Here is a 16,719-nt window from a genome sequence, read left to right on the forward strand (position 1 = left end):
AGAGAACAAGTTGCCTAAAGGGACACAGGAATATGTTTCAAAAGAAGAGACACAAAGAGCATATATGTCACGCTTTAAAGAAAAAACAAAAATAGAATTAAAATACACATAAACTGCAATATAATATGCAAAATACAGAGTAAATTATCTCCAGGTCATGTATACTCAAGTGAGCAGATGCACTGATGCAGTACAGATCTATTTTAATATGAACCAAGTACACAATCTGAACAATATTTAGTGAAAAATATATAAATTGCTAATAATTACATGTACAAAGTGAATATTGAATTTATGAGAAATACAAACTTTAGATTTTTCATAATTTTTTGCTGTTTGAAACTTTTTACTTCTGCATTTTAACAGAGCCCCTGCTCTACAGTAGGCCTCAGTTTCTATGAAAAAGATGAATTAAGTATTGAAACAACTATTTCACATGGTCCATGAAGTAGCTGTTCTTGGGGTTTTTTGTCAGCCACATGACGTGACCTTCACCGGGTAGATGGAGTTTGCCCTGTTGTTGTGCAATTATTGCAATATTTCTGAGCACTTTAACGGATTATGCATGTTGTCTTAATGATCTTATGACCAAAAGGTGTAGGTGTAACAATGCATGCTGGGAAGTCTGTTAAAATGCTAGTTTTGTTTCTTTAAAAGCTTAATGTAATGAGTTGACTGAGTGATCTCTCAGCAGTTCATTCATGCAAATAGTCGTTCAAAGTTGAATTAATTTGAAATAAACAAAAGGTATATATTTAGATTAAACGCATGAGAAAGGATTAGTTGATTTCACTAAATTACTGTACAGCATTTTACAGTGTATTATAAGATAGGTATTGGATTTGTGTTGCAATTGAACTTTGAACGTCTCCAGCCAACAAGGATGTTTTGTCAAAGTGCACAGAAAAATGAAACTCTACATAATCATTCGGTTACAACTGGGCAAACTCCACCTACTAATTAAGATTGTGTGATATGTTTTCTCAACTACTGTTTCTATGGTCAAGAATGAACATTGAACCTCCCAGACTGTAGAGGGCGCCAAAGCTAAATTCTATTCAATGTACAACAGAGGACCTTTCCACAGTCTGTAAGTAGAAATCTTCACAACCTCTATACATGATAAGTTTTTCTACAATTGACAGGCTCTGGTAACATCCATTGATGTAGGAACATTGCGGACCAGATTGTTCCCTCTACCGATTCGTAAACTCCCTGTCATACGTAATGACGCAAAACTACTAGGCTTTTAGCACGCATGGCAGCACGTAAGTCACATGACAGGTTGCAGTAAAAGCATTTTAAAGGCTATTTGAAGCTTTCAAACACTTATGGTTTTAACATTACAAGGAATAAACCTTTATGCGGACCCTTGCGTGTATTGTAGGTAATGTCATCTTCCTGCTATAACTTCTTTGATTTGAATGACAACAGTAGAGAGACAATTCCCCTCCAACTGTACGTAAAGTTTAGCTAGCTAAGTAAACAGATAACGTTGGTAATGTTATCATACTACATGCTGGTAAACATTGGAGAAAATGTTGACGCTTTGCCCAGGCCTTAAAGCTACACTATATGGCCCAAGGTATATAGATATCCCTGTACACAATCTTCAGACCAGTTTTTTAATGATTTGCATTAATTCCTTTTATGTATTTGAGTTAAACGAAATCTTAATGGTGCAGCATACACTGATATTTTAGACCAGTGGTATCCCATCACAGCCCCCAAGAACAAAATTTAGGGGGTCACCAGATACTTCTGTTAAACAAAATAATGTATATTTTGCTCTTTCTTGTGAAATGCTGGATACTTCTTCTTCAGGCCTCTACAGATCCTTCAAGTTAAACAAACAGAGAAGGAAAATCACTCCTTGGTTGAACTGCTCACACATGCATAAAGGCCATGATCTGTACTGAGGTGTCACAAGCATAAAGTAGTTCATTTTAAGGCGTCACAAGCTTAAAAAAAAAAAGGAACCACTGTGTTCTTCCCGCTTTGTGGCAGCATTTTTGGGAAAGTCTGTGCCTGTTTCTACATGACAATGCTCCTTAGTTTGTAAGTTTTTCCATAGTCTTTGTTACTCTATTCATTCATTCAGGTGTCGACAACAATGGAGAATGGTGAGGATGGTAAGACAGGTGAATCTGAGCCAGTTCCTCAAACACAACAGCTGTGCCGTTTCTTCTCTCAAGGAAGATACTGCAGTTATGGGAAGAAATGTAAATTTCTACATGTAAGAGATGACGCCAGTGCTCATGAGAAGAAAACAATCAGGACATTCAGCCAGTTAGATGTTACACCTCCTCCAGCTAATAACACCAGGGCTGCCCCAGCAGCTGGCCGCCGCCCCTGTCGCTACTTTATCTCCGGCCACTGCTCTATGGAGGACAGATGTCGCTTCTGGCATCCACCACAGATCCCCACAGTGGACAACATGCCTGTCTCTGGCAATCAAACGAGACCCGCCCAGAGGATGCCACCAGTACCCCGCCCCAGCATCCTCCAGGAGGTCAAACTCTGTGATCTAACAGAGGATCTCGCCAATCAGTTACGAGACACAGAGATCAAGCAGTTGAAGAAGCGTTTTCCCAAAGACCAGCTGATTGTTCAGGAACGAAGTGATGGCAAACTTATTTATTACAGGGCGACTGTACAAGCCACTGATCCAGACTGGGTATATATCGTCTTCTACCTTCTATCTCCACTTCTCTGCTGTGAGCTCAGATATACATATATGTCTTTATAACACAAAATGAAACTGTATCGAGTATTGCTGTTGTTCAGAGACAAATACTGAACCTAACCATTGATTAATAATACAACCATTCTTATAACCCTATGACAGCACTCACTGTTTAATTGTTAATTAGCACAGGAAAACACCGGATTTGTATCACACTGCACCACAGAGATTGAATTAATCCTGTTTGTTATAAGAGAAATGGGGTAAGGCAGTGATTAAAACTGGCTCATTTGACAGCAAGTAATTGGAAAGTAAAATTTTGGTATTACACTATTCCCTAATTGTAATTCTAAGCAACTGACCCCAATATAGGGTAAAACATAGCCAGCAATTTGATTAAATACATTATTATCTGGTAAAATACTGATCTTCTGCATTCTGACTCACAGCCTTTTGATCTGAATGAGATTGACATCATGGTAAGCTTCCCAGGCAATTACCCACAGGAGGTAAAGTCCACCACTAAAGATTCTGTAACATATTTAAGTAATTGACATAAACAAAACTGTTCCTCATGACAATGATACATTGTCCTTAGATTTTCACATTGGATATACCATTGGATCAGGATCTGCCACCAGTAATGGCAAGGTAAAATAATTTCCAGTTTATTTTGATATTTAATGTTTTGAATGATTGCTGTTGACAGTAGACAGTTGCAGTCATTTTAATAATGTTTCTGCCTGTGCAGACATGTACAACAAGCATCTTTGGACTGGCTTCAGGCCAAGCATGCAACCAATCAGCTTCTGGGAAAGATAGAACTGCTCTTCCGCCCTTTTCTTCGCTGGCTGGATCGCAGTTTGGAGAGACTGTTCACTGAGGGAGCCAGGCAGGTGAGACTACCAGCTGTGTGAACAGCAGATGATTGTGAATCTGTCTTCCCTTTGAATTTACTGAGCTGTAAATAAATGCTTTAAATATTTTACTTAATGCTAATTATAACATTTTCATTTTTAAATTTTTTCAGTTGAAAAAAGACGTCGATTTAGAAAAGGCTGGACTGCAGTTTATACCGTACCAGGAGCTCCAGGCAACAGTGTGCGAAAAATCAGAGAATGATCACTCCTCTGATCCTGCCTCTGACACCGCTGCTGCTGCAGATGCAGATGAGGATGCCAGTACTGAGGGAAAACTGGAAAAGCGAGAATGTGAGAGGTCAATGGAGGGAGGAAAGCTATTGCATCCAGGCTGCGATGAAGAGCAGCAGCAGGAGGAGGAGGAAGCTAGTCATCTGGTGGAGAACATTAAGATCAGTGATCCCCGCAGAGGCACAGAGGTGAAGGTGCTGGGACTGAGGCTGGGAGAGAACACAGCCACTGTAGTCGCCCAACAGATTACAGTTTGTCTTCAGTGTAATAGGTAAGGAAAAAGAACAAAAATATGATAGCTTAAGATCTGATCCTCAGTTGTAAAGCGGACTCTGTGTCGTATGTGTCCTGTCTGCAGGTGTAAGGTAACTGCAGACCTGACACTCACTGGAAGGACAGCCTGCACCGCTCAGTGTGAAAAGTGCAATGCAAGCATCAATGCTGCATTCAGGCCCTGCATGCTGCACCATTACAGTGATATCCTGGGATACCTGGACCTCCACAATGCTGCACCTGCTGACCTCGTGCTTCAGGACTGTGATCTCGTTTTGGGCTGCCTCTCCTGCTCCAAGGAGTGCCCTGTGCAGGTAATGAAACATGTTCTGGTCACTGCTGTACATGCTTTTTTTTGTGTAAAAGTCAACATCGTGAAATAACATCCAAAATAACTGCAATACTGTTATGTTTTGATGAGCTCTGACCTTCTCTGAAAGAGCTTTCTTTTATTTTCATTTTTCAACAGAACCTTTCCTATGGACAAACAAAAGAGTTTAATTGTGAACACTGCCACAGCAAACTCAGTATCCTGGCTGAGAGCACAAGATTCCAGTATATTCAGCCACGCACCAACAAAATAGGTCAGAGCTCACCTACATTTGTTATCAAAGGGATCAGAGATCTTACAACAACAAAGTACGACAGTTGGCTCACTGTCCATTTTCACCTCACATTGTTACATATATATATATATATATATATATATATATAAAAGTCAAAGTACAAAGACGGAAATTGACCAGAAAGGCCAATACAATGTGATTTTTTTTCCTTTTGTACAGGTTCAAGCACTGTTAATTATAAGACAGTAAGAGACCCTGCTGTGCAAAAGGGGAAGCCACTGCCGGAAAAAGGAACATGCAAACATTACAAACAGAGCCATCGCTGGCTAAGGTATCATGCTTGCTGTGCCCTATTTCTTTTTCACGTGTCTGATATCTGAGCTTTGAGAAGTTCCTGGAGAAGTTGGTGAAAGCTTTGTACCCATGTTCTTAGGTTTCCCTGCTGCGGCCGGGCGTACCCCTGTGATGTGTGCCACGACGAGGACCAGGATCACCCCATGGAACTCGCCACCAGGATGATCTGTGGCTACTGTGCCAAAGAACAGGTGAGCTATAGACATGACATGACTTTACATTTTAGGCATTCAGCTAATACTGTTATCCAGGCTGATTTGCACTCAGTTCACTGAAGAGAAGTATAATATCCTACATCACCTCCATTCAAAGTAACACTAACAAAGAGCATAAAGGTCGGCGTCACAGCTCTCTGCCAAGAATTTTTATTTTTATATCTACTGTATGCTGTGTTGGTTTACATAATTCATAACCTTACATTAATCTCCAAACCACAGACATAGGCTGAAAGTAAGTATTTCACCTTTTTCTATCATTGTAAGACTTCATATTATCAACCACTTTGCTTCAGTAGGGAATATAATTTAAAAAAATGCACATCTCAAACTTGTCACTGGTAAAGTAGATAAATGCTGCATATTGAACTAAAGATCCAGGCAGGAAACTTTGAGGTATTCATAATAGAAGTCAGAAGTTATATCAGGTGAAAAGGAGAAAAGAAGAGGGGAAGAATTGATTGGCTCACTTAAATTGCTCATTAAAAAATACAAAGTTTGGTTCCAGCTGGAAACATGAATGCATAAGGTTGATAGTGGGTACATTTTTTTTCCCCATATATATTTTTTATTGGGTTATCAAGATACAACACATTTCCTTTAGTGAGGATACATTTCACCCATTTTTCCCCCTTTCAGAACACCCCCCCCACACACACGCAAATAAGAGAGTTACATTCACAAACCATGAGCAAAATGCAATGAGTAATGCTGACCATGAGCAAACCCGACTCTCTCCCCCTCAAAGAAAAACAGGAGGGGTGAACAATTACCAAACCAACAAACAAACAAACAACAACAAAAAATAAATAATAATAATAATTAAAAAAATAATAATAATGAAATAAAAATTTAAAAAATTAAAAATTTAAAAAATTAAAAAAAAAAAAAAAAATTAATAATAATAATAATGATAGAAATAACAAAAAGGGACATTTAGAGGAGGGATCCGAAATGCTTGGAAAACAAAATTAAAAATTTAACTATCACAATTTGTACACGTTGTGCTTAAAGTTCAACCATCAACTCATCAGAACAACCCCTGGCCCCTCTCAAGAAAAAAGAGTTACATCAGTGTATCTCAGTCAGATCCATCCACTTTAATCATCTAAGGAGGGAATTGAATCAATTAAGGAGAGAAAGGGATTCCAAGTTTTATAAAATTTGTCGGCACACCCCCTAATACTGTATTTGATTTTTTCTAAGTGTAGGAATGACATTAGATCCTTCAGCCAAGAGTTAGGAGAGGGGGGATTCTTATCCTTCCACTGGAGTAAAATACGTCTGCGTGCAACCAGAGATGTGAAAGCAATAACATTATTTTCCCTGTTGGTGAAGCGTGTGAATTCTTCAGGCACACCAAAGATAGAGGTTAACGGACTCCTGAGCACTGGTTTGTTTAGAGCTTTTGAAAGAGTATTGTAGAAAGAGGACCAGAATGAGTTTAACTTCGGACAGGAGAAAAACATGTGCGTGTGACTGGCTGGGACCAGAGAACATCTATCACATGAATCACTTGTATTAAAAAGTTTTTTAAGTTTAGCTTTGGAATAATGTATCCTGTGTAGGACCTTAAACTGAATTAATGTCAGACCGGCACAAGATGAGGTGGAGTTAACCCTGTCAAGGGCCCTCACCCACCATTCCTCTGACAGGGAACAACCTAGCTCCCTTTCCCATGAATTTCTAGTCGCCAGTGGGGATGATAGTGATGACATGATCAATTTCACCACAACTGAGATAAATCCACGAGCCGTGGGGAGAAAAAGAATTACATCAAAGAGGGTGCGAGGTGGTTTATGGGGGAAATTGGAAAAATTACAACGAACAAAATCTCTGGCTTGAAAATATCTAAATAGATGAGCTTGTGGAAGGGTAAACTTAGTTCGCAGGTCATCAAAGGAGATAAAAATGTCCTTGTCATAAAGTTGATCAAAATTCACCAGCCCTCTGTCTTTCCACAGAGAGAAAGTTGAATCAAGTGCTGCGGGTGGAAATAAATAGTTTTCACAGAAGGGCATTAGTGGGGAAAAAGAGGTGATTTTGAAGTGCCGTTTAAACTGCTTCAGGATTTTCATAGTAGACAATACAATCGGGTTGGAAGTAACTTTAGTAGGGTATGCATTTAGAGAGGAACATATTAAAGCTGATCAAGAGACAGGGTTGCATGAGTAAGCTTCCATCTGACACCAGTCTGTATTGGGGAAATTATACCAGGTATAGACTTTTTGAATATTGGCTGCCCAATAGTATGCCCTGAAATCCAGCAGAGCGAGGCCTCCCTCCTCCTTGGATCTTTGCAAAACTGAGTACCTTGCCCTTGGAGTCTTTCCCGCCCAGATGAAATGTGAAACAATTTTATCCAATTCGTTGAAAAATGCTTTGGGCAAGTATATAGGTAAACACTGAAAAAGAAATAGAAATTTTGGTAGAACATTCATTTTGATAGAGTTGATTCTACCTAGAAGCGACAATGGGAGGTTATTCCAGCGTAATAGATCCAATTTCACCTTTCTGACCAGTTCCACAATGTTATGTTTATGTAGTAAAGGGAGACTATTCAAGATATTAATGCCTAAATATTGAAACCTAGAAAAGGCTAAGCGAAACGGTAGTGTTTGAGCCGGAATCTGTCTTGCTGTATTATTAAGAGGGAAGCATTCACTTTTTGTAATGTTCAATTTATAACCAGAAAAGGAGCCAAATGTATGTAAAATGTCCAGAATTCTGTCCATGCAGACAGTGGGATTTGAGACATAGAGTAAAAGGTCATCGGCATAAAGTGATACTCTGTGCTCAGTCCCGTTCGTGGGTACATTTTTTTTTTTTTGATCAAATTTTTATTTTATTTTCATTCAAACATAAAACAAATAATGATGTACAGTCACTGAACATACCATTACATCAATCCCCCCACCCCCCACACAGACACACCTAGAATGAGGAGAAGAAAGAAAAAAAAAAAAAAAAAAAAAAGGGAAAGAAAGGTGCGGCTAAAACAGACAACAATAACAAAAAGAGAAAAAAAAAATCAAACCAAAAAAGCGACTACAGGGACAGTTAGCATAGACTTGCTGAGTGATTCACTGTGCTAAGTGAGGTAGATCAGATAAACAACAGACCACAAGGATCAGAGTGAGCCCTTCAATGTTTCAGCTGTAGCGAGCCACATATTCACAATGGGTACATTTTTTGAATGTAATCTCCACCATGTTTGTTGTCGCAGCCATACGGCAATGGAAAGTCTTGCATCAGCTGTGGCAGCATGATGACGAGAGGCGCACGCAGCAGCCACTGGGAGGGAGGACTGGGATGCAGAAACAAAGTGAAAATGAGCAGGTACATCAGAAAACATAATGGTAGTAGTAGAAACATTTTATTTGTTAAAAAACGTTGACATTTCTTTCAGTGGTTACAAGGTTAAGAGTTTGTTTTTCTTTTCTCTTCAGAAATGATCGACAAAAATATGTCAACACCAACAAAACGGTTTCAAGGAAGGCAGCCAGTGAAAAGAAGTAGCTGGTGAAAAAGAGCACGATTGCATTAATTTGTGATTTATGATACATGAACCATGGTTTCAATGAAATTTTGTATTTGCCCAATAAATCATGTTGTTATGATCATTCAGTGTGAGTGTGATAAGTTTTCATATTTTGAACTAATATTTAAAGTCTCAAGATTTATCGTGGATTGAGTTGGAGGACTTTGTACCCTTGTGGGTCTTACACACTGCTTTAACTTATCTATGGATGAACAATAAAATATGTAGTACAGTTGTGTCTGACAATCAGCATGAGGTATCCAAAGTCACCTTTTACATGCAATGTGAACAGTTGCATCAACACTTTTTTAATTTTAAGATGATCAGAATTTTATATAGGACAAAATAAGAATCTATTCTGAGCTGGAAATATTGAAGAAAATGTGCTATATTTCACACTTTCAAAACAATGTTTTTGCCCTTCTTCCTTCCTTCCTTCCATGCATAAAAATGTTTGACCCTGTACTGGCTGATAAAGTGAGTTTTGTCTAAATGCATGTTCTTGACTGCTTTTGTTAATCTTCTTGTGAAGGTCTGTTTGTCAATACTGAGCTGCTGGGGGAAAAACAAAAAGCTGCTGGGGGAAAAACCAAAATCTGCTGGTCTGTTCCAATTGGGAGCAAAGCCCCTTCTGTTGGACTCCACTATATAAAGGCAGAACTTTGTCTTGATCATGAGACTTGCAGCACCTTGCATTGTACCACAGCAAGATGTTGAACATCAGTGATCTGCCCCTGAAGCTCCTGCCCTCCGGGGCCTCAGATCGTCTGCTTCAGCCTCTCTGGGATTATCTGCTTTTGCACCACCTGCCTCTAATTTCATCTCCTTTTTTCCCAGTCCTACTGGCTTTTTCCAGCTATTTCTTCTTCAGTATACCGTTTGCTGTACTGGATCTCTTGGGAGAAAAAGTGCCATTATTGTATCAGTACAAGATCCAACCAGACATGCAGCCAACAGTGCAAATGATGGCTAAGAGCTTCTTTATAGCGCTGTATAACCATATCTTCTTTGTTCTCCCTGCTGTAATAATTGGCATGTTTATTCTGCCAGCACCAACTCTGCCACAGGAGGCTCCCACTCTATATGAGGTATTCGTTGATGGACTGGCTGCACTTCTCCTCTTTGACACTCAGTACTATATTTGGCATTTCATACATCACAAGAATACACAGCTTTACCGGTGGATCCATGCAATCCACCATGAATACACAGCACCTTTCTCGTGGTCGACTGAGCAGCTCAGCATCCCAGAACTGATGACTGTCGGACTCTGGAGCAACCAGGACCCTCTTCTTTTAAAATGTCACCCGCTCACCACGTGGTGCATGACGGTTTTCAGTATCTGGATGTCTGTGGAGGACCACATAGGCTATGACCTGCCATGGACCCTCAACCATCTGGTGCCGTTTGGTCTGCTGGGTGGTGCACCAGCTCATAACATGCACCACCAGAGGCCGAGCAGTAACTACGCTCCTTTCTTCAGTCACTGGGACATAATCTTTGGCACTGCTGTTCCTCTGAAGAAAAAAACTTTGAGAAGCTGATAACAACGAAAAGCAATTCTGTACATACTGCATGTGTAGTGTTTTTCCTTTGTAAGTTATTGTCACAGCTATTTTAGCACTGTCACATTCTTTATCTTTCTCAAATCAATTTCCATTATTTTCTTTATCATATCATTATCATCATATCATTATTCTTCATTTACTGTTGTGTCTTTAATTTTATAGCACTTGCTGCCTCCTTGCTGCTCCTCCTGGTTTTCTTTGTGATGCAGCTTCCTCGATGGACTAACCTTGCACAATACAAAATAAAAGTCAATGAAAAGTGTATTTTTATGGCTATTCATTAAATAAAATTATATTTTGTCTCTATTTCTATTGATGTTGTTTCTGTGATATATGGAATATAAAAGTTATATAAAAGTTTTGCCATTCAATACATTATTCTCCATGCATGCTATGTGTGCATAATCACACATCATTCAAGTCAGTCCAGTGAAGTAATCAACAGTAATTAGTTGAAGACAAACCAAGCACAAATTCCTATAAATAACTTCCTGTTCTAGCTTTTCTCACAATCTTCTTACATATTACAAAATCTTTGAAAGAGCTTTGCTCAGCAACATTTCCCTTACAAACACACAGGAATAAGGAGCATTTGAACAAGAATTCCAAGCACTGTTTGTGAGGCATGTCACCTCAAGGTCAAACACAATACAAGGGGAATTAAGGCTAAGGCTAAATACTCAGTTTGGACTGAACAAGGTGCTCCAGGCAGACAGGAATGTGGAATTCATTACAGAAAATGACACAGCAAAAAGTAGAGGCATGGGGATATTAGAAATGTACATGGGGGCCTGGACTGGTATTTAGTATCAAAGTTTTGTCTCGTGTAGCATGTGAAGGTTTGACAACGCATTCTGAACACAAGGTTCACTTATCTGGTGTTTCGTCTTTGTGATGACTGAGCAACTTCATTTGCTGAGGAAAGCCATGTGTCTGAAAGCTTTGGACACACAGGGTTATTTGGACCTTGAGATTAGATGTTTTTTTTATCAAATCTGTTTATGGTTTCTTCTTTTGGCTTTTATACACTGGGTTCACAGATAGCTTTCACAGCTGTCCTGACTAGAAATTCGTTAGTATAGAATTTACAGGTATTGTATTTATTTTGTCAGGTGATTCACATTTTTGCTCTGATTAAGAAATGAGTGAAATTTCTTCTCTGAGAAATGCATTGCTTTTGATATTTCTGACCATAAGTGTGTGTAAATGAATCTAAAATGGTCAACAACACAAAAAGTCAATTAATATTTAAATATATTTATTTGTCACAAAAAATAAAAATGAAGCTGATGATATATAATTTCAGTGAAGGCTCTTATTTAAATACTGCACAAACATGTTGGAAATTTGTCCTGTGTTCTCTGTTGGGTGCATCTTGGTGTAGCTGATGAACTGGCGGCGTAGTTTCCGCAGCTCTGCCATGTTGATGCTCCTGGTGAGCTCGATGTTTAACATCAGGTTAAGGACATTTGAGAACTAGTTTTTCAGTGTGCAAGCTGTTCTCCCATAACGACAAGTTTTCCACAGTAAGTAGCCGACCAAAGTATCTGAAGGTCACAGTGACACATTTCAGTCTTTACGGAGGATGACACTATGACATAACAAAGTGCTGAATGTTACAGACATTATTTCAAATTCAAAGTATGCGCCTGTCACTAAAGACTGACCAGTGCTGAATTTAATGTACTTTTAAGTTGGTAGTTTCTGCTTGGACCAACACCTTCAAAAAGGAGAAAATCAAAGTGTTTTCTTCTGAGAAAGCCCAGCACATTGCAGTTGCCAATAAAAATCCATTAATCTACGTCATTTGGTTTCTCTCCACAATACACATCTCACACTATGTTATTACTGGAAAGACCTTTAACAGTGATTGGTTGCTCTACCTTTCAATTCAATCCTTTGATGGACATGCATGGACATTTCTATCAAGTCATTTGATGTAAAGCACCTCGCCTCCCACTGGTGAAGTAATGTGACTTCCCTTAGGAGGTAGATGATGAAAATGAGTCACCAGAAATAAACAGAGGCAACGAGGAATTTCAAAGAAACAGTCATTAGCTGTGATAGATCACAGCTACCTGGATTTGTGACATCACACAGGGCTGCAAACATGAAAAAAGATCTACCAAGATTTGTTGAATGTGAAAAGAAAATTGAGTTTTAAATGACAATGTGGACATGTAAGGAAAGGATATCTTTTCTGTAGCTCCTGGAACTGAAATGAGATCCCCAGGAACACTTGTCTTCAGGGCGTTAAAAATTGCCTGGAATTTGAAATGATCTTTGTCACACATGCAGACAACAGATAATGTTCCTACCGACAAACAACTTCCCGGGTGCTTTGGACTGTAGGGAGTTCAAGAGCAGCAAAATGAGATCTGCACAGTGGGTTATGGACTTATTCTTCAAACTATTTGTTTCATTTACAGGGAATTTGTGCAAAAATATTGCAAGAATGAAAACATTATTGTCCTTGTAGACTTCAGTATGGAAGAAAATGCAACAAAGAACATACTATTTCAGGCTACAAACAGGTGGACACCATGGCACATCAAGGGAACAGAGGAGGTAATTTCTTATTGGCTAGCAGCAATTTGCAAACACAAACATCAGAGAAACGTCAATAAATTGATAAATAATTACAGGAGAAAAGGTATTTACACATCAGGATAAACAACCACTTAGCAATTATTAAGTAATCTGGACATTAACCATTTGAAGAGGGACATGGGTGCATGCAATGCAAGATTAAGACCAAAAATAATGCTTTCTTCTTCTAAATTCTTACATTTTATGTGATTTGGATGGTGGACCTTGGAAAGATTGCCACGTATATAATCTGCAAGGATTCGTGTCAAGTATTTTTCAGTCTATAGTGTGTGAGTCTCACTTTGGTGCTCACTGTCACCAGCAAAAACAATATATAAGGAGGAAAAAACCCTAAGTGACTGGAAAATGAACAAATAATGCAAAACATCTGATAAAAACCTACCATTAACACATCTTGTGTGATCTTGTCCAACTCATACAAGAAGTTTGTGGATGACAGCGGTTGCTGCGGAGAAACACAAGGACCTATTACAATCAGGCAGTCAAAAAGGTAGAATGGCAGAGAATACATCTACATGTATAGAATACTGTATGCGTGTTAAAAAATAAAATAAAAGCATGTGTATGTCCCTTACACTCTGAGTAGACTGGTTAGGTGGGGGTGCTTTTCTTTTGAAAAGCACGTCAGAAATGGCTTCAAATGAAAGTGTGTCATCTTTCAGGATGGTGAAGAGAGGACTGTCCCATCGGTTTCTTGAGTCTGGAGCTTCATATCTCAGAACTAATGCGTCAAAGCTACAGAGGACAAAATAGATATAAAGCAAATTACAAAAACTGTTGACAAAAAATACAAAAAATGATTATAATTGTTGACAATGGCCAGCATAAAAATATTTCTTAACACTAAGTCAGTCTTATCACAGGTTAACATGCACCTATACTGTGTGCACAGAGGCTTCTCACTCACATGTCCTGTGTGTACTGCTCAGCAGCGTCTCTGCTGGTATTCCACGATGAGCTCTGTTCATCTGATGTCAAACAGTATACCTTCATCAAAAGAAGCACAAAGATTTTGACTTGTGTGGTTAATGTATTAATAATATTTTTAGTTTAACCTCCAGTCAGATAGTAACTTATTTAGAACACTTACCAGGCAGTGTGGTGTCTGTGCATGTTTGATGAGGCAGAACAGTTCATAGCGGTAACCTGCAAGGTATTTCAATTTTAAAGGTGAAGACAAGTCACAGTGTTAAAATAGAGACTCTGCACAGCACACTATAAATAATACGATTTACCTTTTATGTAATTCAATGAGTCCAAAATTACAATGTCATCCTTGTTGACTTTTCTAAATGAACAAAACAAAACAAATAAATATTAAGTAGGCAGAGACAGTAGAACATCAATGTTATATCTACATTTTGAAATTGATGAAACCCACCTCTCTACCTCTGCTTTCAGAGCTGCTCTGACATTTTTTTCCTTTTGGGAATCTGCAAAATATCCAGCAAGATAAAGTTACTGCCGAGGTCTGCCAAGTCCAAGGTTACTTTGTAGAAATCCTTTTCAAGAAGCTCTTTGATTGTTATCAACTATTTAGCAAATGCATCACACAGGACTGTGCTATTGTTTGGTCACTGAACAACTGAACATATATATATATATATACATTCTATGCAGTACTGTGTAGGAAGATCATAATTAACTTTAATTGGAAGTGAAAAGTCTATAACTCCTGATGTCAGGCCAGAAAGTGGTGAGATAATGATCATGTGAACCAAATGACAATATCTTCAAAAGCTGTTTGAATAATTTCATGCTACACTCCATTTAAATAATGTAATATACTGTTTCTGATATGTTAAAGGTCTTTTTTTTGTTGTTGTTGTTGTTATTGTTTTTTGCAAAGAGAATATCGACTATAATCTAATAGGATATAGTCTAGTAGGTGGAGTCTTCCATCATAGACCAATGATGCAGACACTTGAACGCCAAACTCCATTCAAAATATCACTAATTTAAGGCTCGAAAAGCTCGCTTTAATTTACTTTCAGTCAGCGGCACATCTAGCAACGATCCGCAAACAAATCTATTTTAATTACAGATGATCTTTTTTTTAACGAACAGGTTCACGTCACTTTTCCCAGCTAAGTTAGCCTCAGGTCACGGCGAGGCTGGCCACCCAGAAGCGTGAGATATTGCGTTTGAAATAAAGAAAACAAACGCACATGAAGGATTTAGTGGATAGCTAACATGTAAAAGTAGCTTCCAACAGCACTGTATTCACAAAAACGCAACAGCTACATCTACATAATACCTCAATGAAGACAGACGCGGTTAGCTTAACTTGCCTGCGTAAACAGTGTTTTTCTCAAAGCCCAGAGCTCCATCTCCCACAATATGAACCTTTCGCTCCGTGTTCTGTTCAAAATACACCTTCAGTTCTTCTGCCCGTCGTGTTTTACCACTACAGGGGTAACCACACATCACTATTAGAGGCATGGCTACTGTGTGTTATCAAATAAACCACCCGGAGATGTGAGGAAAAAGCATGTTTCCACTTTCACCCGGATACAATAACTAAAACTGTTTTTTAGACGACCAACAGGAGGCGCCACATTTTTTTAAGTATTGTGTGAAAATACTTTGATAGAAATGAAACACAAACTTCAATTAGATTCTGTGCTGTTTTAATCAAATAATAAACAGAATATTTCAAAAGGCAAAAACAGTGAAAATCAGCAGAAAATGGGCTGTCAATTGGTCTGGCTTTCAGTACTGGTTTATTGACAGATGGCACATCAATATTAGGTTCAAATAAATGGATCCATGAATAAAGCAGTGCAGACTGGCATCATAGTCATTTTCAATAGGCCTATAACACATCACATAAACAAAAAAAAGAAACATTGGATCTTATTATTCCTCTTCATTGACAGAGTTTCTTATTCATCATTGATCATACTGATGGTGTAACAACGTTCCTCAAGCAGGATCCCCTCCTCCTCTAAATGAATAGAAAAATATAATCAGTTTCAGTTTATAATCAGCTAAATAACAACAACGACAACAACAATAATGATAATGATAATAATAAAATGAACTAACATGTCCAGTGCCTGTTTCTGTTGTGTTTGTTGGGCAGTTTTCAACATGTGAATGAGCAGTGCCTGCAGGTCTTCCACTCGGTGCAGAGGACTAACAGCTCTGACTTCAGTGGGAACATTCACATCTTCAAAGGCAGACTCCAGAAAGGAACTGTCCACAACACTTTTCTTGCCCATGAAATGTCCTTATTGTTAAAAAACAAACAAACATACAATCTCAATGTAAGCAGTTGAAGGTACATTTTAAGAATAACAAAAATATAATATATATAATTATTAAATTTTTCTTACCTGTTGCCCATAGATTCCCCCTCGGATTCACCTTGATCTTTGAAATTTTATTTCTCAGCTCAGTCAAATCAAGAGTCATTGAAGATGTCATGGCAATATATGAGATAAGGATGAAAGAAGACAGGAGTCCTGCTCTGCAGATTTTTGTCAAAGTGCCTTTCATTCCTCAAGTGTGCTCTATACAATTTGGTGGTAAAATTTGGTGGCAGTTAATTAAAATCTCTTTGCTCTTCTCCTCTGGACAGGCAGTTATACTGAGATAGGATGGGCTTAATATTCTAATGGGATGAAGTCATCCATCTGTAGTTGGTTTCTTATTGGATACACAATGCACATTAAGATGCCATGTACCATTTTGACTTGCTATGACGATTGTCAAGTACGTGACCTCAATGCGAAACCACTAATTATCACATC

At 38.5% G+C, this 16,719-nt stretch overlaps 4 protein-coding genes across 6 annotated transcripts; 2 read left to right on the plus strand and 2 right to left on the minus strand.

The window, feature by feature from the left end:
• The first annotated feature begins 1,247 nt into the window (after positions 1-1,247).
• Positions 1,248-8,868, plus strand: LOC111667049 (uncharacterized). 3 transcript variants are annotated; one of them, XM_023422618.2, is made up of 12 exons: positions 1,248-1,268; positions 2,102-2,677; positions 3,136-3,195; positions 3,285-3,337; positions 3,438-3,582; positions 3,717-4,108; positions 4,196-4,424; positions 4,580-4,694; positions 4,896-5,007; positions 5,110-5,221; positions 8,472-8,584; positions 8,695-8,868. In XM_023422618.2, the coding sequence occupies exons 2-12, from the start codon at positions 2,114-2,116 to the stop codon at positions 8,762-8,764; spliced, it is 1,965 nt and encodes a 654-aa protein (XP_023278386.1). In that variant the 5' UTR covers positions 1,248-1,268; positions 2,102-2,113; the 3' UTR covers positions 8,765-8,868. The 3 variants fall into 3 exon arrangements, with proteins under 3 accessions (XP_023278386.1, XP_023278385.1, XP_087034394.1); XM_023422617.2 differs by having other exon boundaries at positions 1,259-1,387; XM_087178268.1 differs by having other exon boundaries at positions 1,268-1,383.
• A 574-nt stretch (positions 8,869-9,442) lies between these two features.
• Positions 9,443-10,660, plus strand: ch25hl1.1 (cholesterol 25-hydroxylase like 1, tandem duplicate 1). Its single transcript, XM_087178269.1, has one exon. It carries the CDS (start codon positions 9,497-9,499, stop codon positions 10,328-10,330), a length of 834 nt encoding a protein of 277 aa, XP_087034395.1. The 5' UTR covers positions 9,443-9,496; the 3' UTR covers positions 10,331-10,660.
• A 935-nt stretch (positions 10,661-11,595) lies between these two features.
• Positions 11,596-15,472, minus strand: kti12 (KTI12 chromatin associated homolog). Its single transcript, XM_087178270.1, has 9 exons — positions 15,256-15,472; positions 14,346-14,397; positions 14,200-14,252; positions 14,055-14,110; positions 13,872-13,951; positions 13,540-13,699; positions 13,347-13,409; positions 12,548-12,618; positions 11,596-11,798 (listed from the first exon to the last, which is right to left on the minus strand). The coding sequence occupies exons 1-9, from the start codon at positions 15,404-15,406 to the stop codon at positions 11,657-11,659; spliced, it is 828 nt and encodes a 275-aa protein (XP_087034396.1). The 5' UTR covers positions 15,407-15,472; the 3' UTR covers positions 11,596-11,656.
• A 144-nt stretch (positions 15,473-15,616) lies between these two features.
• On the minus strand, positions 15,617-16,558 carry nmba (neuromedin Ba). Its single transcript, XM_087178287.1, has 3 exons — positions 16,303-16,558; positions 16,013-16,196; positions 15,617-15,911 (listed from the first exon to the last, which is right to left on the minus strand). The coding sequence occupies exons 1-3, from the start codon at positions 16,463-16,465 to the stop codon at positions 15,890-15,892; spliced, it is 369 nt and encodes a 122-aa protein (XP_087034413.1). The 5' UTR covers positions 16,466-16,558; the 3' UTR covers positions 15,617-15,889.
• Positions 16,559-16,719: the final 161 nt, after the last annotated feature.

This window comes from Seriola lalandi, unplaced genomic scaffold (assembly GCF_002814215.2).
Source record: "Seriola lalandi dorsalis isolate HSWRI2012SDOR001 ecotype SW California unplaced genomic scaffold, Sedor1 jcf7180002054682, whole genome shotgun sequence".
NCBI classification, from domain to species: Eukaryota; Metazoa; Chordata; class Actinopteri; order Carangiformes; family Carangidae; genus Seriola; species Seriola lalandi.